This window comes from Culex pipiens, chromosome 3 (genome assembly GCF_016801865.2).
Source record: "Culex pipiens pallens isolate TS chromosome 3, TS_CPP_V2, whole genome shotgun sequence".
Classification (NCBI taxonomy): domain Eukaryota; kingdom Metazoa; phylum Arthropoda; class Insecta; order Diptera; family Culicidae; genus Culex; species Culex pipiens.
In genome coordinates this window covers 46,462,320-46,481,182 of record NC_068939.1, presented here as the reverse complement: position 1 = coordinate 46,481,182, position 18,863 = coordinate 46,462,320, and the positions used below count along the sequence as shown (strand labels likewise).

Here is an 18,863-nt window from a genome sequence, read left to right as displayed (position 1 = left end):
CGAACCCGTTCAGGTACTTCCGGTGCCACGACCAACACGTCAACATCCGCCAACATTCCCATCAGGAACGAGTTCCAGATGCTGAGCGACGACGAAGAAAACAACAACAACAACACCGACGGTAGCAGCACTACCGACGACGACGACGATCGTCGTGCACGGAAAAAAGTGCCGACGCCAAAAACGAACAATCCTCCAAAGGAACGTAGACCACCTCCAATTTTTGTTTTGGACACGTTGGTGGACGATGTTGACGAGTTGCTGGAAGGCCTCGGATATTGTCTGAAAATCGGTAAGTCGTCAGTGCAAGTCTACACATTTGACAACAAGAACTTCGACCTGGTTGTGGAGAAATTGAAGTGTAAAAACTTTAAGTTCTACACATTCGACCCCGTGCAGAATACAGCTGTTAAGGTCGTCTTGCAGGGGTACACTCAACCCCCGGTGGTTGGTCACTTTTTCGTTTAACACTTTTTTAGTTTGTACCCCGTTGGTTGGTCAAAGTCAAACTAAAAAGTGACGAACTGTCACTTTTTACACGGCGCTCACGCACACTATCCAAACAAACGTTTGGTAGTGTATGTGAACTCCGTGTAAAAGGGGTGTCAAACTAAAACGTGACCCCGTGCGTTTGACAACAGTTGGTGTCAAACCATCGGGGTTTGAGTGTACCAAGACCGCCCGATCTCCGACCTCAAGAAGGACCTCTCGGGTGCCGGTATAACACCGCGTGACATAAAAGTCCTCTCGCGGAAGACAACAGTCACAGGTACACACACACTGTACCTGTTGTACTTCGACCGCGGCACCGACAAGATTCAAGACCTGCGGCGAACTAAGGCGTTGGACGGGTTTTGGGTAAACTGGCGGTTCTACTCAAAGAACCCGTCGGACGCAGCACAATACCACCGTTGCCAGAAATTCGGCCACGGCTCACGGAACTGCAACCTCCCGCCCCGCTGTGTGAAGTGTGGTGAATCACACCTCTCTGAGGCGTGTGCACTGCCGTGCAAGGCGGACTTGGGGGAAAAGGCAGAGCAAACCAAGGCGCGCATCAAGTGCGCAAACTGCGGAGGTAACCATACCAGCAACTACCGTGGATGCAGCACACGGAAAAGCTACCTCGAGGAGCAGGAAAAGAGGAAGAAGAAAGCAGCAGCATCCCACCCTCCTCAGCGAAGTACGAGCGTAACCGTGCCGGCAGCTGGTCATCGTACGGTTCCAGCGGAAAACTCAGCGTTCCCTCCTGGATGGGGGCGATCGTTCGCCAGCGTGGTCGCTGCCGGTAGCGGCAATGCGTCCCAGCAAGAAGTTACCGGGGAAGATCTCTTTACCCTGCCAGAGTTCTTTGCTCTCGCAGGGGAGATGATGACGCGGTTTCGGACCTGCCGTAACAAGGCGGAGCAATTCCTGGCCCTTGGGGAGCTGATGATCAAGCACATCTATAAAGGATAAAAAACTGTGATCTAGTTTTAAGCTTTCTCTATTTCTATCCCCTTTCCCCTGCAATTTTAGTAAGTTTTTTCTTATTTTTTCTTACTCTTGGTGACACCTTTATTTATTAGTAATAATTGTTCCAAAATGGATTTGATGTAACACACAGCTGAAAGGAACTCCAAAACTCTGTTATGTATCTCAAAAGAACTTATTGTATCTTGATTATTCACCAATAAACCGAATTGAAAAATTGAATTTAAAAATGTATTTTGCTGCGCTCCGAATTTGTTGGGAAGATTTTAAATATAATTCGAACTGGCTTTATTTTCAAAACATAGAAATATCTTTCTGATAAGTCATTTGTTATTCAAAGTTTTTGTTGGAAATAGAATATTTTTTTCAATTTGAAATTTTTTGTATTTTTGCCAAATTACAGAATTACAGATTTTTTAAATTAAGTATTAGACAAATCTAAATTTGGAATATTTTTTTTTATAATTTGCTTGATTTATTGTTAGTATTGTTTTTGAAAACGAGTGACAATTTTGGCACATACATACATCCAGACACACGTACACACACACAGACATTTGTTATGTTTTCGATTCTGTGTCGATATGTATACATGAAAGTAGGTGAATGCAAATCATGCACTTTTCTCGACTTTGGCAGAACAAATTTTGACCGGATATGGTCTAAATTTAAATAAAAAAAAAGTTTTATTTAGTTGTTTAAAAGTTATAATTGAAAAACTATTTAGCCGACTGCAAAAAAAAAGGTTATTTTAAACATAACCTCAAATAGTCGGGTCTGATCGCCACGAAAAGCGGTGTCTGTATTTTGCTGAGTAAAGTCAGCTTTTTTTTTTTTTGAAATCGGATTTTTTATTTCAGGATTTCAGGAACCATCCACCTAAAGGTGGATAATTTATGTGTTTTTAAAGGTTAAATAAAAAAAAAATACTTTTTGGGTGTTTTTGAAACCGCCTTGAGTCAAGGGTATTCAAAAACACTCAAAAAGCAAAAAAATAAAATATTGTTTATCGGATTTCGGTCGTTGCAAATATTTTTTGAAGTTTATGTCCCTCGACTCTGACCAAAGTCGAGGGGGGGGGGGGGGGGGGCAAATTAAAAATTATAAAAATTGAAATTACGAGCCATGGTTTCAACATTTAATGAAAAAAGTGTTTTAAAATGCATTATACACCTGTCCAGTAGTTTTGCCATCATTAGTTTCCAAAATATCTAAGTATTGACGAAAATTTTATTTTTGGCGAAAAATATTTTTTTGGGGTGCTGTACATTGGAATTTCATAAAAATTAAAAACATTTTGAAACAAGCCGAAACATGCTAAATATGATTATTAATGCAGAAAAATGCTTTTTAGATTGTTTTCAGTTGATTAGACTTCTATTTTCATGGAAATTTTGAATTTTTTTGGAAAAATATTTTTTTTGCCCCCTGATTTTTCAGACCGATTTTGAAGGGGGGCGACATAAACTTTGAAAAATATTTGCAACGGCCCTATTTAAAACAAAAAAAAATAATCTAGAAATGTGTTAAGCAACTAAAAAAGGGCTTCTTTTACCCTAGAAGCAGATTTTTGTTTTAACTCAAAAAAAGAATGCAAAATTTGGTTCCGGAATTATGAATCTTAGCTTACGTTTTCAAAAGGTCCTATCAGCATAGGATACCCATGTCTCATAGGACTTTTGGAAGTAACACGCAAAAAAAATTAAAAAAGTATGATTTTTGAAAAAAAAATTTGGTCAAATTTTGTTTTTAAATTTTGTATTCAGACGCAAAATCAAATTTACAATTGAAAATTTATATTTCTTTTCAATAAAGGGCATAGTTTATACGCAATTATACGTATTTTCAGGTTCTTTTTGCGATTTAAAACTTTTTAAGTAGGAGAAGTACCATTGCTATAAATATTTTTAAAAAGCTGATATAAATTCCTGATGTTATCTCTTTCTGACTTCAACTCAAAAACTTCAAATAAAATTTGTACCAGCCATATTTAAAAAAAAATCAGAATCAAGCCACACGTTTTAAAATGACAAAAATAGGTGTATTCAGCCTTTTAGTAACACAGAAAAAAAAGGTGGATTTTCGATGGTTGAAAATTTGGTAGGCTGAATATTACCTCTTTTTTGAGTATTATTACATAACAAATGTTTAAAAATGTGAACCTGATAAAAATTCACCAAAATCTGATGAAAATTTACCAGTTTCTGAAGCAATTTTACAATTATTTTTTTTGACACAAGATCATCATTCCCTGATGAATATTACCATAATTTTGTTTTCTATGTGTGTAAATCCTGACTTAAAAAAAAAAAATGTTTTAAACAGCAAAAAAAAACTCATTTTTCACAACATTTAAACTTTGGGAGGCTGTAATTCAGCAACCCTCAGTCCAATCAACATAATTCAAAAATAAATATAAACAACTGTTATTCGTTTAGAAATTACGAGCAATACTGGTGCAGTAGCTATATTCCGATAATAGAGTAGCTCAACATTTTCTATTCTTCTGTCATGACATTACTCGTACGCATTACTCTTATCTTCTTGGTATGTCACATAAATCACACAAAACACATAGCACAGTGCATATATTCCATTGAACTGCTCTTCTGCCGACTTGTTTCCGAGTCAGCAGCCCGGCAGTCAGTGGTGCTGGGGTTGGTAAACCCTATTATTCGTTTTTCTCCCATGTCAGATCTCCGAATTGTCTAGACACTCATTATGAATCATGGTCCTGCGCTGCCTGTGTGCAAGTTGGCACGTACCTAGCAGAGATCACACACGAATCTGTCTCTCATGCGCGATGAATATGTTGTGCTGAACTTGTTCAAGTGAGAGGAAAAACTACCAACTCTGTTTTGCTGGGCTTTATTGTTATTTTTCAGTGTCATGGTTGGGAAATGAGAGGCATAAAAAAAGTCGCTTAATCGGTGGTGAACCCTTCAATGGAATTAAGCTTAACCGAGGTTTTTGATGCTCACCCTTGAATTGAGTACCTATCTAAAAAGGTTCAAACCCAATTCTAAAAATAAATATTTGAACTATTTGTAATTCAGCCTAAATTTTCCCAAAAATTAATAAATACTTATCTTTCTCCTCTCTCCCCCAGGCCTAGAAGACTGCGACATCGAACAGATCGACCCGAAGCGGTCCGACCCCGAATACTTTGTGTACGAATGTCTAGACGTGGAGGAAGTCGAGAAGCTGCTCAACGAATCGGTTGAAAAGCTCAGCAACGTGCTCCAAATCACTCCCTCGCTGGCCAAAGTCCTGCTGCACGAAACCAAGTGGCGAACCGACGAAGTGGTCGAAAAGTACCGAAACAACGCCTCCAACCTGCTCGTCAGTGCCCGCATCAAGGCAGCTCCGGCCGCAATGGCCATGGCAATCGCTTCCACCTCGTCCGCCACCGCCGTCAGCATTCCGCTGATTCTTCCAACCGTCGCCGGTCAGCTCGTTCCCGGACCAAGTTCCAACCCTGCCGCAGCAGCAGCTTCAACTCGCAGTTCATCCCCACCTCCGACCGCCTACCGGACGCACCTTTGTCCGGTGTGCGTCACCGTCCAGGCCGTCGACAAGTTCCACGCCCTCTCGTGTCAGCACTCGTTCTGCCGCGATTGTTGGGCGATGCACTTTGAGATTCAAATTAGCCAAGGAATTTCCACGCAGATCGGCTGTATGGAGCAGCGCTGTGACGTCCGGGTGCCGGAAGATCTGGTGCTGAACCTGCTGAACCGGCCGATGCTCCGCGACAAGTACCAGCAGTTTGCCTTTGCCGACTACGTGAAAAGCCATCCGGAGTTACGGTTTTGTCCGGGGCCAAATTGTCAGGTGGGTGTTCTTATGTGACTGGAATTTGGAAATCGAGTCAAAATATTGCTATGAGTATGAGTTTATGTCAAAAGAAGCAATATTGCATTTTTAGTTTTTCCATACAAGTCTCCATACAACTTTGAGGCTGGTCGTGGTCATACAAAATGGGTATGTAAATGTATGAAATTCTGAGAAGGGATTTTCGGATCGATTTGGTGTCTTCGGTAAAGTTATAGGTTATAAATAGGACTTTCCGAAACTTTTCCAAACAACGTATTTTTTTAATTTTAGATTTTTTTAAATATGTTTTAGGATTTTTTTCGATTTTTATTTTATATGTTTTAGGAGACTAAACAGACATCTTCTGTGCATTAGTGCGTAATGGTGCAAAAAGATATATTTTTTTGAACAATCTTGTTTTTTGGAAAATTTCGAAAACTTGCAAAAAAAGTATGAAAAATCAAAAAAATATCTCAGAGAAAAAAATGTAAGAAATTTCCTCAGCTTTTCAATAATTTTTCGATTTTGCATTTCTTTTAAGAAGTATTTTTTAAAATGCAAAAGATAACAAGTAGCTATAACTTGAAAACGGTACACTTTATCAAAAAAAAACGTGTAAAGTAGGTTTCGATTGCGAATTGCCTTAAACAATATTTTTAATAATATTTTGTCCAGGTTTTCGATTTTATCCAAAAAATCATATCTCCTCAAACAGATTTTGCACCATCATGCACTATGGCTCAGAAGATGTCTTTTTAATCCTCTAAGACATATAAAAAAACGAAAAATTAAAAAAAATATTCTTTTAGGAATTTAAGGCTGCTATTTTTTTAAGTCACCCAAAACTGTGGCTTGTTATTTCATTTTTTTTATAAAAACTTTGAAAAATAAATTGCACCGGTTAACTTTTAGTAATTAAACGTTTAAATAAAAAATCTGATTTTTTTTCATTGTACCTAATTTTCCCGAAAAGTCCTAATCATAACCTACAACTTTACCGAAGACACCAAATCGATTTGAGCACTTCTTAAGAATTTTGGCCATATTTTTTTAATTTTTTTTTTTAATTTGGTTTTCGATCAATGAAGGCATTATGCATCATTGGTTCTTTCATAGCAGTAAAATTGTGCCGAGATATCGTCATTTGATAAATAAAGGCTAATTGACCGATTCTTTCAAGAATAAGCCAATTCTTTGAATTTTTCTTATTTATTTGAAACCTTGTATGTATTTTTTCTAATAGTTTTCAACATTTTGGCAGCTGTCCATACAAAAAGGCTATTAAATAATTCGAAAATCAGTATCTTGAGACTGGTTATCCTGGTATTGCTTAAGATCTCTCAGAAAAAAAATAGTGACACTCTTAAATAAATTAACCCATTGAAATTCGTCTTTTCACACAAAAACATGATTGTGCAAATTAGCCATTTTTGAACAATCTCATTTTTGGGTATGGGATGACAAAAAATGCAATCATTTGAGATTTTAAAGAATTAAAAAAAAACATTTTTTTCAAAGATAATAAAAGTATTTTCAAAATTTTAAAATCTAACCTCACAATTTGAACAAATTTCCGACCATATCAAATGTGATTGTTTATTTGGAAATTGAGCCGAACCTGAAAAGATGATTTTTTTTTGTTATCTGAAATATTTTTCTGAAATGATTACTTTGGGCAAACAAATATTTGCACTGCAAAAATGATTACTTTGGGCAAACAAATATTTGCACTGCAAAATCAAAACAAAAAAAAACAAAATGGTTAAAATTTAAAAATAGAAAAAGAACAATAATTTTACAAATTTCAAGAATTTGTAAAATTCTAAAATAAAAAAATTAAAATATAATTAAAAAAACTAAAACTAAAAAAAAAACAATGTATTTGAACATTAAAAAATCAAAACTAAAAAAACATTTAAAAAAAATTCGGAAATGTTGAAATATTCTAAAGAATTAACAAACAAAGAAAATGTTTTTATATTTTAATTCTTTTTTTTAAAGTAAATTTTATTTTTATTTTTTTGAGGCTTTGAATTATTTTTTTTAATTAAAGTTTTTGAATTTTTAATTTCTTAGAAAAAAATCGACAAAATTGAAATATTCCAAATAATTTAAAAACATTTTTTTTTAAATTTTAATGTCGAAGATGGTGTCATTCCCTTGGTGCAATGACTGTCAATGAAGATTCTGAATTAAGGGTCAAGAAATAGTAAATTGAATTAAACAATTAATCACAATATGTAAAATGCTTCCAACACAAAGAAAACCATTTTTTGATTGATGCATTCTGAATCAAGATTTACATGATTTTCTAAATCAAAAATGGCCGCCAAATGGCCGATTTTACATCTCAGAGCCTTAATTACTATTTTTTTACCATATTTTTTTTTTGGGTTTTTGAATTCTGTTTTTTTTTTTAATTTGTGAATTCCCAGTTTTTGATTTTATTACATAATTTTGAATGTTTGAATTTGCAGGCCAAGGGTGCATGATACTGATGATCCTCGTCGGTTGACACACCTAGGCGAGGAACATCCCGGAAGGAGCCCAACTACATCCGTAGTGCTGTTTGGACAAAACAGCATGTCCTTGCAAGTGTCCTATTTTCTTACCTCCACGTTGGCTTGGTTTAGTCATCATGATGACAAGGTGTAACCTAGCTGGTGGCCTGTGGAAACGACTCGTAAACCTTTGACCAGCGAGGGTCAGAGTAGAGACGGCTAGAAGAAAGGGGCGCGACAATGTGGGAAAGGGAAGTAATTTGTGATTGTAGACGGTATTGTTTTGATTCGCAGTATGTTGAGTCAACTGCTGTGGATGTACCTGAGCATCGCAGAACGGGGTTTCTCTACTTTCCATTTCAGCTAACAGCTATCTTCTGTTTATTTTGTTTCACTGATTTTCTAAATCGGCTTCTGTTTACTATCCTTCATTTGATTTCGATTTTACTTATTTGATTCTCTTATTTCTCAACGCTTTCCCACTCTATTTTACCAATTGATGCAGCTGTAACAAACTGTCTGCTTTCCCTTAATTTGGCAGCGATGTCAATTTTGTTTTGTTTATCATGTGCCTTTTCTTTTCTTTATTTATCTATTTGAATAATTTCTCATCTTCCCTGTAAATTGCCCTCAATACAATCTAAGCTTGTTTGTTAATTTCTTTATCTACTTCATAAATTACTATCTTTCTTTTACTATTGATTCTTTACATAGTATATTTCCTTCACTGTCCATTGTTTTGAAACTTCACCTTTTTCTTAAGCAAGTGAGGTTCGAGCCCTTACTCAATTTATGGAATGATTAAAGGATTAACACAAATATTACTATTGTACTTTTGGTAAACTTTTATAACATGCTTAGGACCAAAAATTGTAACAAAACACCGCGACAAAAGAAATAGCAACATATAAACACGACTCAACACTAGGAAAGGTTTCAGGAGAAAACAATACACAGTAAAATAACAACTAGTTTTTGAATTCAAACTAAAAATAAAACAGTTTTTGCTTTAATGAAAATTGATAGGCACACTGTTAATGGTTAGGCGCTTATACTTACATCAAACCCTACGTAATGTACCACCTCCGGCCGAGTTAAAATGCGTAACCGGAAAAGAAGGTGTGCATGCCTGGCACGAACACTCAAAGCGTGTTCTAGCGTGCTGCTCGTACTGACTCAGAGCAAGGGTGAGATGTAGGTGTAAGGGCAGTGCGTGTTCGTCGGGAACCTGGTGCATAAGATCGGTCAAGGCCCGTTCTTACACTGAAAATTGCGAATTGCGAAAATTGCGAAAAACTAAAACTAAAAAAACAATGTATTTTAACATTAAAAACGTAACTTAATCCACCTTTAGGTGGTTGGTGCCTTCCTCTCATTTATAGAGTGATTACAATCCCCTAAAGTGTCCACATGGTTTATGGATCTCCCCTAACGTGGTCGCAGAACCTAATAGGTCCTAATAAAAATAAGTGACGAGTAAAAAAAACAGACTTCCTACAGACTTTTTGTCAAGATTATACAGACACCGCCTTTAAGGAAATTGGCATCCCTCTACAAGGCTTTTTTCGTGGCGATCAGACGGGACCATTTGAGGTTATGTAAATTCAGACCATTTTTTAAACTGCTTGTAATTTTAGATAGGTAAGTCAGATCTTGAAAATTTTTAATCAACAAGAAAGGTCTTCTCATATGCTTTCTAAAAATATATAACATGTGAGGGTTTCATGAAAAAACCACCCTTTTTACCACAATTTTAATTTAATATGAAACAGTTTTTTTAACATAACTGTTTAAATAGATGATAAAACTGCATGAATTTAAATAGCAACTTAGGGGACGTTAAGACGGATCGATTAAAACCATTCCGGCCAAAATCGGTTTAGCCTGTGACGAGATATTCCAGTGACATTGATTTGGTACACATGTCTACATACAGCCAAACACACAGACATTTGCTCAGCTGGTTATTCTGATTCGATATGTACAAATGAAGGTAGGTCTAGGAGGTCTAACTAAAAAGTTCGTTTTTCGAGTGATTTTATAGCCTTTCCTCAGTAAAGTGAGGAAGGCAAAAATCAAAACTAAAAAAACATAAAAGAAATTCGGAAATGTTGAAATATTCTAAAGAATTAACAAACAAAGAATTTTTTTTATATTTTATTTCTTTTTTTTAATGTATTTTTTTTGAGGTTTTGAATTATTTTTTTAAATTAAAGTTTTTCAATTTTTAATTTCTTAGAAAAAAATTGACAAAATTGAAATATACCAAATAATTTAAAAAATTTTTTTTATATTTTAAGAGCAATGACTGTTAATGATGATTCTGAAATAAGGGTCAAGAAATAGTAAATTGAAATAAACAATTACTCACGATATGTAAAATGCTTCCACAAACAACACAAAGAAAACCATATTTTGATTGATGCATTCTGAATCAAGATTTACATGATTTTCCAAATCAAAAATGGCCGCCAAATGGCCGACCGGAAATTTTACATCTCAGAGCCTTAATTACTATTTTTTACCATAAAACTTTTGTTTTTGAGTTTTTGAATTCTGTTTTTTTTTTTTGAATTTGTGAATTCCTCAGTTTTTGATTTAATTTGAGCTAATATCCAAAAATCTCGAAAAAAAAATCTTATCACATTTGCAAACATGCTTGATTGTTGTTCAAATTTCTTATTTTCAAAAATAACAGCCATGTAGACTTCAAGATATCGTTACAACAGATCTGGATCATGTCATTTCAATAACATGAACTGAAAATCGAACCATCAAAAACAAAAACAGACAAGACAACAAAAATTATTGTAGAATTTAAAGTTGTTCAAATTAACCTCATGATTCATGAGTCATAAACAAAGGAAACCCCCAAAAAAATTAAAAAATAAGGGCATAGAAATCTTGGTTTTTGTAATTTTGCTTAAAATTATGTTGAGATCGTAGGTTGTAAAGGTTAAACAAAACTTCAAAAATTAAAATTAATTAGCAGTAAAATTAACATTGTGTCTCTCTTTTCCCATATGTCCAACAGATTATCATCCGCAGCGCGGACATCAGCCCGAAGAAGACGACGTGCAAGGTGTGCACGACGTCGTTCTGCTTCCGGTGCGGAATGGACTACCACGCGCCCACCGATTGCCAAATCATCCGCAAGTGGCTGACAAAGTGCGCCGACGACAGCGAAACGGCCAACTACATCAGCGCCCACACCAAGGACTGTCCAAAGTGTCACATCTGCATCGAGAAGAATGGGGGCTGCAACCACATGCAGTGCTTCAACTGTAAGCACGACTTTTGCTGGATGTGCCTGGGGGATTGGAAGGCGCACGGTTCCGAGTACTACGAGTGCTCGCGGTACAAGGAAAATCCGAACATTGCGCACGAGTCGGTGCACGCGCAGGTAAGCAGTTCGAGTCTAGGACATTGAGTTGAATAACTGAGTCTCTTCTGTTGTTAGGCCCGGGAAGCGCTGAAAAAGTACCTCCACTACTACGAACGCTGGGAGAACCACTCCAAGTCGCTGCAGCTGGAGCAGCAAACGCTGGACCGGATGAAGGCGCGCATCAACGAGAAGGTGATGAAGGGCCTGGGCACGTGGATCGACTGGCAGTATCTGTTCGATGCGGCCGCCTTGCTGGCCAAGTGTCGCTACACGCTGCAGTACACGTACCCGTTTGCGTACTTTATGGAGGCTGGCTCGCGGAAGGACCTGTTCGAGTATCAGCAGGTGAGTCGGGGAATTGCACTTGATCTCTGGACTGACTGAACCGTTTTGGTCTCATTCAATCTGTCTTGGGGTCCCGTAAGATCCTAGTTTATATCATAAAGTTTAAAAAAGTACTTCAAAAGCTATGCTAAAAAAAACCGATTTGCCTAATATTCAAAAGATTGTAAAAAGGGTGGTTTTAAAAAAAACCCGTCTTGTTATATATTTTTAGAGAGGTATTAGAAAGACCAATGAGCCTAAATTATCGAAGATCTGACAACCCTATCAAGAGTTATTATCACTTAAGTGTTATCGAAACACTTTTTAGTGGCCGGACCTCAAATATTTCGATGAAAATGATGTCTGGGTCCATCATGTGACACGTCGTTAGTTAGATAATTGAAAGACCTTTCAAAAGAGCATAAAACGCCGAAGATCTGACAATCCTATCAATAGTTATGACCACTTAAGTGTTATCTAAACACTTTTTTGAAGCCGGTACTCAGGTATTTAGATGAAAAAGACCTATCCAAAAAATCCAAAAGAATAAAGATCTGACAACCCTATCGAGTTATGAGTATATGAAGTTGTATTCAGAGGACATTTGTAGGTTGGTGATTTCTTATAACAAAAAAAAAAAACAATATTAACACCTAACTCACAAGCTCGAGAAAAAGGGGGAATTCCCATACAAATTCCCCCTTTCCTCAAGCTTGGGTGTTTGGGTGTTAATGTGAGGAAAATATCAACCACCTTATGGTGGATTAACCCTTTTACCTTTCAGACCCGAATTAAAAAAAAATAGTTAATAATGGGAAAATGATTCTTATAACCATACGAAAATCAAAAGGTTTTGGAAATTTTGATATTTGGGACATATATGACCCAATAGGGTGTAATATCAAAATCGATTTTCCAGCACAGCAATTTTTCAGTTCCTTTTGGGGTCCTAAACAACTCTCCAAAGTTTGGGAACGATTGGTTTAGTCCTCACTTTGCGCAAAGCGATTCAATTTTCCATATAAATTTGTATGGGAAAAACTTTTTTTTTTTATTTTGATATTTATAAAATCCACGTTCCACGCTGTACTAAAACCGGATTCATATTCGGATGTCCTGGAAGGTGCTCTGCAACTTTCCCGAAGAGAGTATGGTGCTAACTTGCTACTAAAAAAAGATACAGCGTGTTCAAAACTCGTCTAAAACGCGTTTTTTTGGTCGAAAATCACGTTTTAGACGAGTTTTGAGGACGCTGTATCTTCTTTCAGGGACAAGCTAGCACCATACTCTCTTAGGGAAAGTTGTAGAACACCTTCCAGAGCATACGAATATGAATCCGGTTTTAGTACTGCGTAAAACGTGGATTTTATAAATATCAAAATTTAAAAAAAAAGGTTTTTCCCATAGAAATTTATATGGAAAATTGAATCGCTTTGCGCAAAGTGAGGACTAAACCAATCGTTCCCAAACTTTGGAGAGTTGTTTAGGACCCCAAAAGGAACTGAAAAATTGCTGTGCTGGAAAATCGATTTTGATATTACACCGTAATGTCTCATCTTTAAAAAATATATATTTTTGAAAAAATGAAAAAAATCATCTTTAAAAATATATATTTTTTTAAAAAATACATATTTTTGAAAAATGATCTAAACGTCGAAATTTCAAAAACCGGAAATCGATTCTCCAGAAAATTTCACATAAAAATCTCCATATTTAACGCTGTCCAAAGTCTTAACTGTTTGAAGGTACAGCGGTTTAAAAATTAAAATGTTCAAAAAGGCGGTCAAAGCAAATTCGAAAAAGAAAATGATTCAGAACTTTGAAAACATTCCTTTTGCATTATCCACCTTGAAGAAACGAATGCACGAAATTTTAAAATCCTCAAAGAAAAAAAAACTAACAAAAGGTATATCTATCTTTCCTTATCTAGAATCATTTTCAGTCAATAGTTTTGTCGAAGAACTTCGTCTTAATGAAACGCCTGTGGATTAAACACACTTTCCCATCTCGGGACGTGCTATTCAAGTATCTAAAGTTTCTGCATCATGATCGTCATTACTACTGCATCTTTTTTAAACCTTTGCTTGATTTTTCAAATCTTAATCACTGAAATCATTTCTATTCATCTATTTTATCAGATGAATATAATTGCTAGGCTTCCAGAAACAAACACTCTTTTTTACTGGCCAGACCTACTGCGTCAAGTTAACCGCGTAGATCATCCGTTACTATTCGTTCGTTCAACACAAATTACTATTTCTACTCAGTTTTACAAAGATGAAAAATACGAAAAACATTAAAATGTGATATCAGTTTCCGATTTAAAAAAACGTTACTTAATCCACCTTAAGGTGGTTGGTGCCTTCCTCGCATTCATGTTGTATTTTAGGTGGTATTTACAAATTAATTTAAGAGTTTTTTTTAATTTTTTTTTTCATTGTTTTTTTAAATTATTGATTTTACTTGAACAGCAATTTTCAATTCTTTTTTTTTCAACTCTTCAAAATAAAGGTGAAAAGTCTCATGAGTTATATATTTCAGTAAAAAGTTCGTGTAAATCTTTGTCGAGGCAGAATGATGCAGCAACATAATTAATACAGATTTTTTCCAGAAGAGACGCAGACACTGCTTAAGCGATGTGGCAACCAGGCGATACGCATGCAAGGGGGTGTGGCTGCCAATCCCCCGCATGGTCAAAAAGTCAAAAAAGCAAAAGACCCGGCCTTTGAGGTTATGCAAAAATCACCCTTTTTTGTAGCTACAAAAACACTTTTTCTTGGCATAACTTTAAAAGCACTTCACTAAACAGAATAAAATTTAATAGGGTCTTAGGGGACCCCAAAACGAACAGAATAAGGCGGATCCGGCCAAAATCGGTACAGCCAGTTCTGAGATAATCGTGTGGAAAAAAAATCATGTCTACACACATCCCCACAGACATTTGTTCAGAATTTGATTCTGAGTCGATAGGTATACGTGAAGGTATATCTAGGAGTCGTATTTAAGAAGTTCATTTTTCGAGTGATTTTATAGCCTTGCCTCAGTGAGGTGAGGAAGGCAAAAAGCTAATAAAAGGTGGTGAACTACGACAACAGAATAAATACTACCTGTTATTACCGAATCAATGCCAATTTTGAGCAAAATCGGTTAACCTTCGGGAAGTCGCGTGTTTTCGCCTTTCTTACAAGTGCCCTTACAAACTGTGTACAAAGTACACGTACGCGACCTCCGGTGGGTTAAGGTTTAGATTTTGCTATGAATCGTTAAAGTTGGTGAAAAAAAATCTTTTCATACAAAAACGTCTTCTTTAAATCGCAAATAACTATTCAGGATCAACTCGGATCGCTTTGCACTCTTCGAAAAAATTGCAGAGCGTTAAATTTCACATTAGAAACTCAAACTTGAAGAAATTTCAACACAATTGTGGTTAAATTCTGGGAAAAATCTGTTTTTTTGCTTTTCTCCATAAATTTTTTCAAAAACTCCGATACAAACTTCAACGCTCAAGAGTGACCCCTAGACCAAACCCGGTTTTGCTCAAAATTGGCACAGCTGCTTAAAAAACCCAACTAATTTTTCGTTGTTACCCTATTGGCCAGCGAATTTTTCAAAAAGTTAAAAAAAAGGAACCCGCTCGCACTAATGAAACCATTTTCTCCCTCAGGCCCAACTGGAGGCGGAAATCGAAAACCTCTCGTGGAAGGTGGAACGCGCCGAAACGACCGACCGGGGTGACCTCGAGAACCAGATGGACGTGGCCGAGAAGCGACGGACCACGCTGCTAAAAGATTTCTTCCCGACGGAGGCGTGAGCTGCAAGTGGTAACAAGAGAGAGAGAGAAAAAACGCAATCTTCGAACATTTAAATTAGTGAACAAAAACGGATATTAATTACTCACCACAACACACACGATACCCACCTTGTGCTGTTTTAAACTTCCTTCCTTAATTAATTTGATCCCCACCCCTTTATCCCGTTAGTTTGGTAAGATTGTTTTCTTTCCAACCGTTAGAAACCATAGCATACAGGTGCACTCGATTTTGTCTTCAAAAAGCGAGACTTTCTGAAGCGGTCAACGAATTGATTTCGAAATCATGTTATTTTAAATTTATAGAATCAAACGAAATAAAATACGTAGAATGTGTGAGAGTGAAATTAGACATCTCTCCTTCCCCCCCGTAGGCGAATAATAGATAATTCTTTTACTTTTAAATCGACAACTCTTCTTAATTCGTTATTCCTACACGTGCACCAAATGATCTTCAGACGTTAAGATAATCTGTAAAAGTGGAAAATTTTACTTATACTAAATACAACAACAAAAGAAACACAACCCGAAATCCAGAGAGATGCTGTAAAATAAAAACAATTAAAACTCAACCCGTAAAATAGAAAATAGAAAAATGTATGCGTGTTGACTAGGCGGCACCGCAAAGTCGAAAAAGTTTTATTTCATAAACGTGAGGCATTCTTCACAACGCAAAAAAAAAGTTCGGGCAGTAGGAGCGCGCGCTATTTATTCATTTTACTGTGAAATATGATTGTGTATATTGATAATGAGGTGATTTAATCAGGATTACAAGTTTAGAATAAGGTGAATAAAAACATAAATTATAAAAAAAAGTGTTGCTTTATTGAGCAAATCCGAAAGTCATTCTCCGCCAACTCACACAGCATTTGCCCCGATCCTTCTTCGAATTGAGTGAAACTTTAATGGTTCAATTTTTCGATATCTTGTGACGGTGGGGCGGTATGACCCCTTTCATTTTTCTGAATTTTATTAAAATACGTTTTTTAAGTTATTTGTAGGTCAAAGGGAAATTTGTGTAAGATTGGATGCCCGATTTGATGGCGTACTACCAAAAATAAACGTTTTTTTTCATATTTTATTCAATGAAAATCCAGTTTAATAAAACAAAATCTCTTGAACCTATTTTGCCATTTTTGCAACATCGATTTTTTTTTTATTCGTAGCTTCAAAAAAAGTTTTCTTTTCTCTTTCACGAACCCTTCGGATTTTGTTGGCTTTTTTCGATAAATGAAAATCAAACATAAAATCTACATTTTTACCCATACTCAGGGATGGAAATATTTTTTAAAGTTTATGTCGCCGGAAACAGTAGTCTAATCTACTGAAAACAATCTAAAATGCATTTTTCTGCATTGATAATCATATTTAGCTTATTTGGGCATGTTTAAAAATATTTTGAACTTTTATGAAATTAGAATGTTCAGCACCGCAAAAACTTTTTTTTCTCACAAAAATAATTTTTTTGTCAATACTTAGAAATTTAAAAAAAAAATATAATTGCAAAACAACTGGACAGGTGTATAATGCATTTTAAACCCCAATCGTAAAATCGAAACACGACATTTTAATTTTTCTCTTACCTAAATTATCACTCCAAAAAATGCTCAAAAGTAATGAAAATAATTTTTCGGCATTAAGGAATCCAAGAATTTAACAAATTAAGAATCTAAAAATTTAAAGAATCTAATAATTTAAAATCTTAGGAATTTATGAATGTTTGAATTTCCAAAACTTTAAATTTTTAATATATTTTTTTTAAATTACATACATTACATAACATTTATTAATTTTGAAACATGGAAAGTAAAAAAAAAGTTTTAAAATTTTGAACTTATATTTCAAAATTACGTGATTTTTGAATTTTTATTCTTTTTAATATTTGAAAATTTGTGTTTGTGTTTTGACGTAAACATTTTTTTTTAAATTAAAGAACATAGGGGAAGGTGGGGCAAGACGACCATATGGAGCAAGAGGAACAATCGCTCGTACGGCCGTAATTTTTACAATTTCGATTATTTCCAGTATGAGGAATTGTTCTAGCAATGCATTTAACTGATTCTAATACCACATAACCGCCAAAACGACGTAAACGCCACGGGGCATAAGATTTAATGAAGTTTTTTTCAAAACCTTTGTTTTCTTATAATATTTGGAAAGTACAAAATAAAGCTTAGGGTTCGTTTTTAGGCTCATTTTATCAAAATGCTATTTTTCCTAGATCAGTAATGTTCCTACCAATGACATACACCTATTATTAAGTATGATTTATCTTTTGGTTATTTTTGTTGAGAGCTTTTAAAAAATCTTGTTCAGGTGGGGCAAGTGTACCATATGGATTTTTAGTATGGAAAAAATTACGAATTGCTGCAACAACATACTTTATTGGGAAATAAATACATGAAAGTACTTAAAAACTGATAAACAATTGTTAAAAAAAATTGTCCATACAAAATATAGTGATATTATGAAAATTTACTTTTTATCATCTAAGTAATATTTTTTTTCGTAAAAACGATAAATTTTTTAGTAAAATATTATTATTTAATCTAAAAATTGGAAGAAACCTTTCAAATACATTCTAATCTGATGTATCTAAGTGATAACAGTTCAATTGTTAGCAAATTAACATGTTTTTTCATGCATTGTTCCTCTTGCCCCAACGGGTTGTTCGTCTTGCCCCACTAGTTGAGTAGAACGTACGGAAAATCAAAAATTTTAAAATCGATTTTTTACATTAATAAACAGGATTTTTTTAAAACTTGTTCTAACAAAGTCTTAGTCAAGACCTAGAATAAGATGATTATAATAAAATCCGACAGATTTTTTAACTTTTTAATGGGTTATAACGAGCATTTCCTTAGCTTGTTACACTTGCCCCACTTTCCCCTAAACTTATAAAGGAAAAAAAAAATTGCAGAACTCTAAATTTGTGTTTTAAATTTGTAATAATTTTTTTATTTGGATTTTTTGATTTTTTATTGATTTAACCATTGAATCGCGTTCAAACCGAACTGTCAACTTTCCTTGGCCGCGTTCCTTCCTAGCTCCATACTTAGAAAGCCCACGTTAGAAAGCCGTTGTCCTTTGTAAAAGACAAAAACATAAAAATATGTCATGTACGAATTTGATTAAAATGAAATTGGGTCCTAAAATAAAGCTTAAATTTGTGATATTAATGTTCACAACGATAAAGTTTATTTTTTGAGTACAACGACCACGACAACGACCCTTTGTACGACCGCAAATGATTTAATATGGATTTTTAAAACAATCTTCAAAAATTAACTTCGCTGTCCTTCTTGACAGAAAAGGTCCTATAGTTGATCCACCAAAAAAAAACATAAAAAATTACATATAGGGCTTAAGGCTCTGGAAGGCATCATTCCCAATCGGCCATGTTTGTTTCAGAAAAACATTCAAATCTTGATTCAGAATGTTTCAATCAAAAAATGGTTTTCTTTGTGTTGTTTGTAGAAGCATTTTACATATAGTGATTATTTTTTCATTTTAATTTACTATTTCTGGACCCTGAATTCAGAACCATCATTGATAGTCATTG

At 35.1% G+C, this 18,863-nt stretch overlaps 1 protein-coding gene across 2 annotated transcripts in view; it reads left to right on the top strand.

The window, feature by feature from the left end:
• LOC120412602 (potential E3 ubiquitin-protein ligase ariadne-2) overlaps nt 1-16,114 on the top strand; it is a 30,702-nt gene extending 14,588 nt beyond the window's left edge. For both annotated transcript variants that reach the window (XM_039573149.2, XM_039573150.2), the window contains exons 2-5: nt 4,580-5,301; nt 10,819-11,187; nt 11,245-11,514; nt 15,158-16,114. In XM_039573149.2, coding sequence (XP_039429083.1) covers nt 4,580-5,301; nt 10,819-11,187; nt 11,245-11,514; nt 15,158-15,304 — 1,508 coding nt within the window. In that variant the 3' untranslated portion in view covers nt 15,305-16,114. The remainder of the gene's footprint in view (nt 1-4,579; nt 5,302-10,818; nt 11,188-11,244; nt 11,515-15,157) is intronic.
• The last annotated feature ends 2,749 nt before the right edge of the window (nt 16,115-18,863 follow it).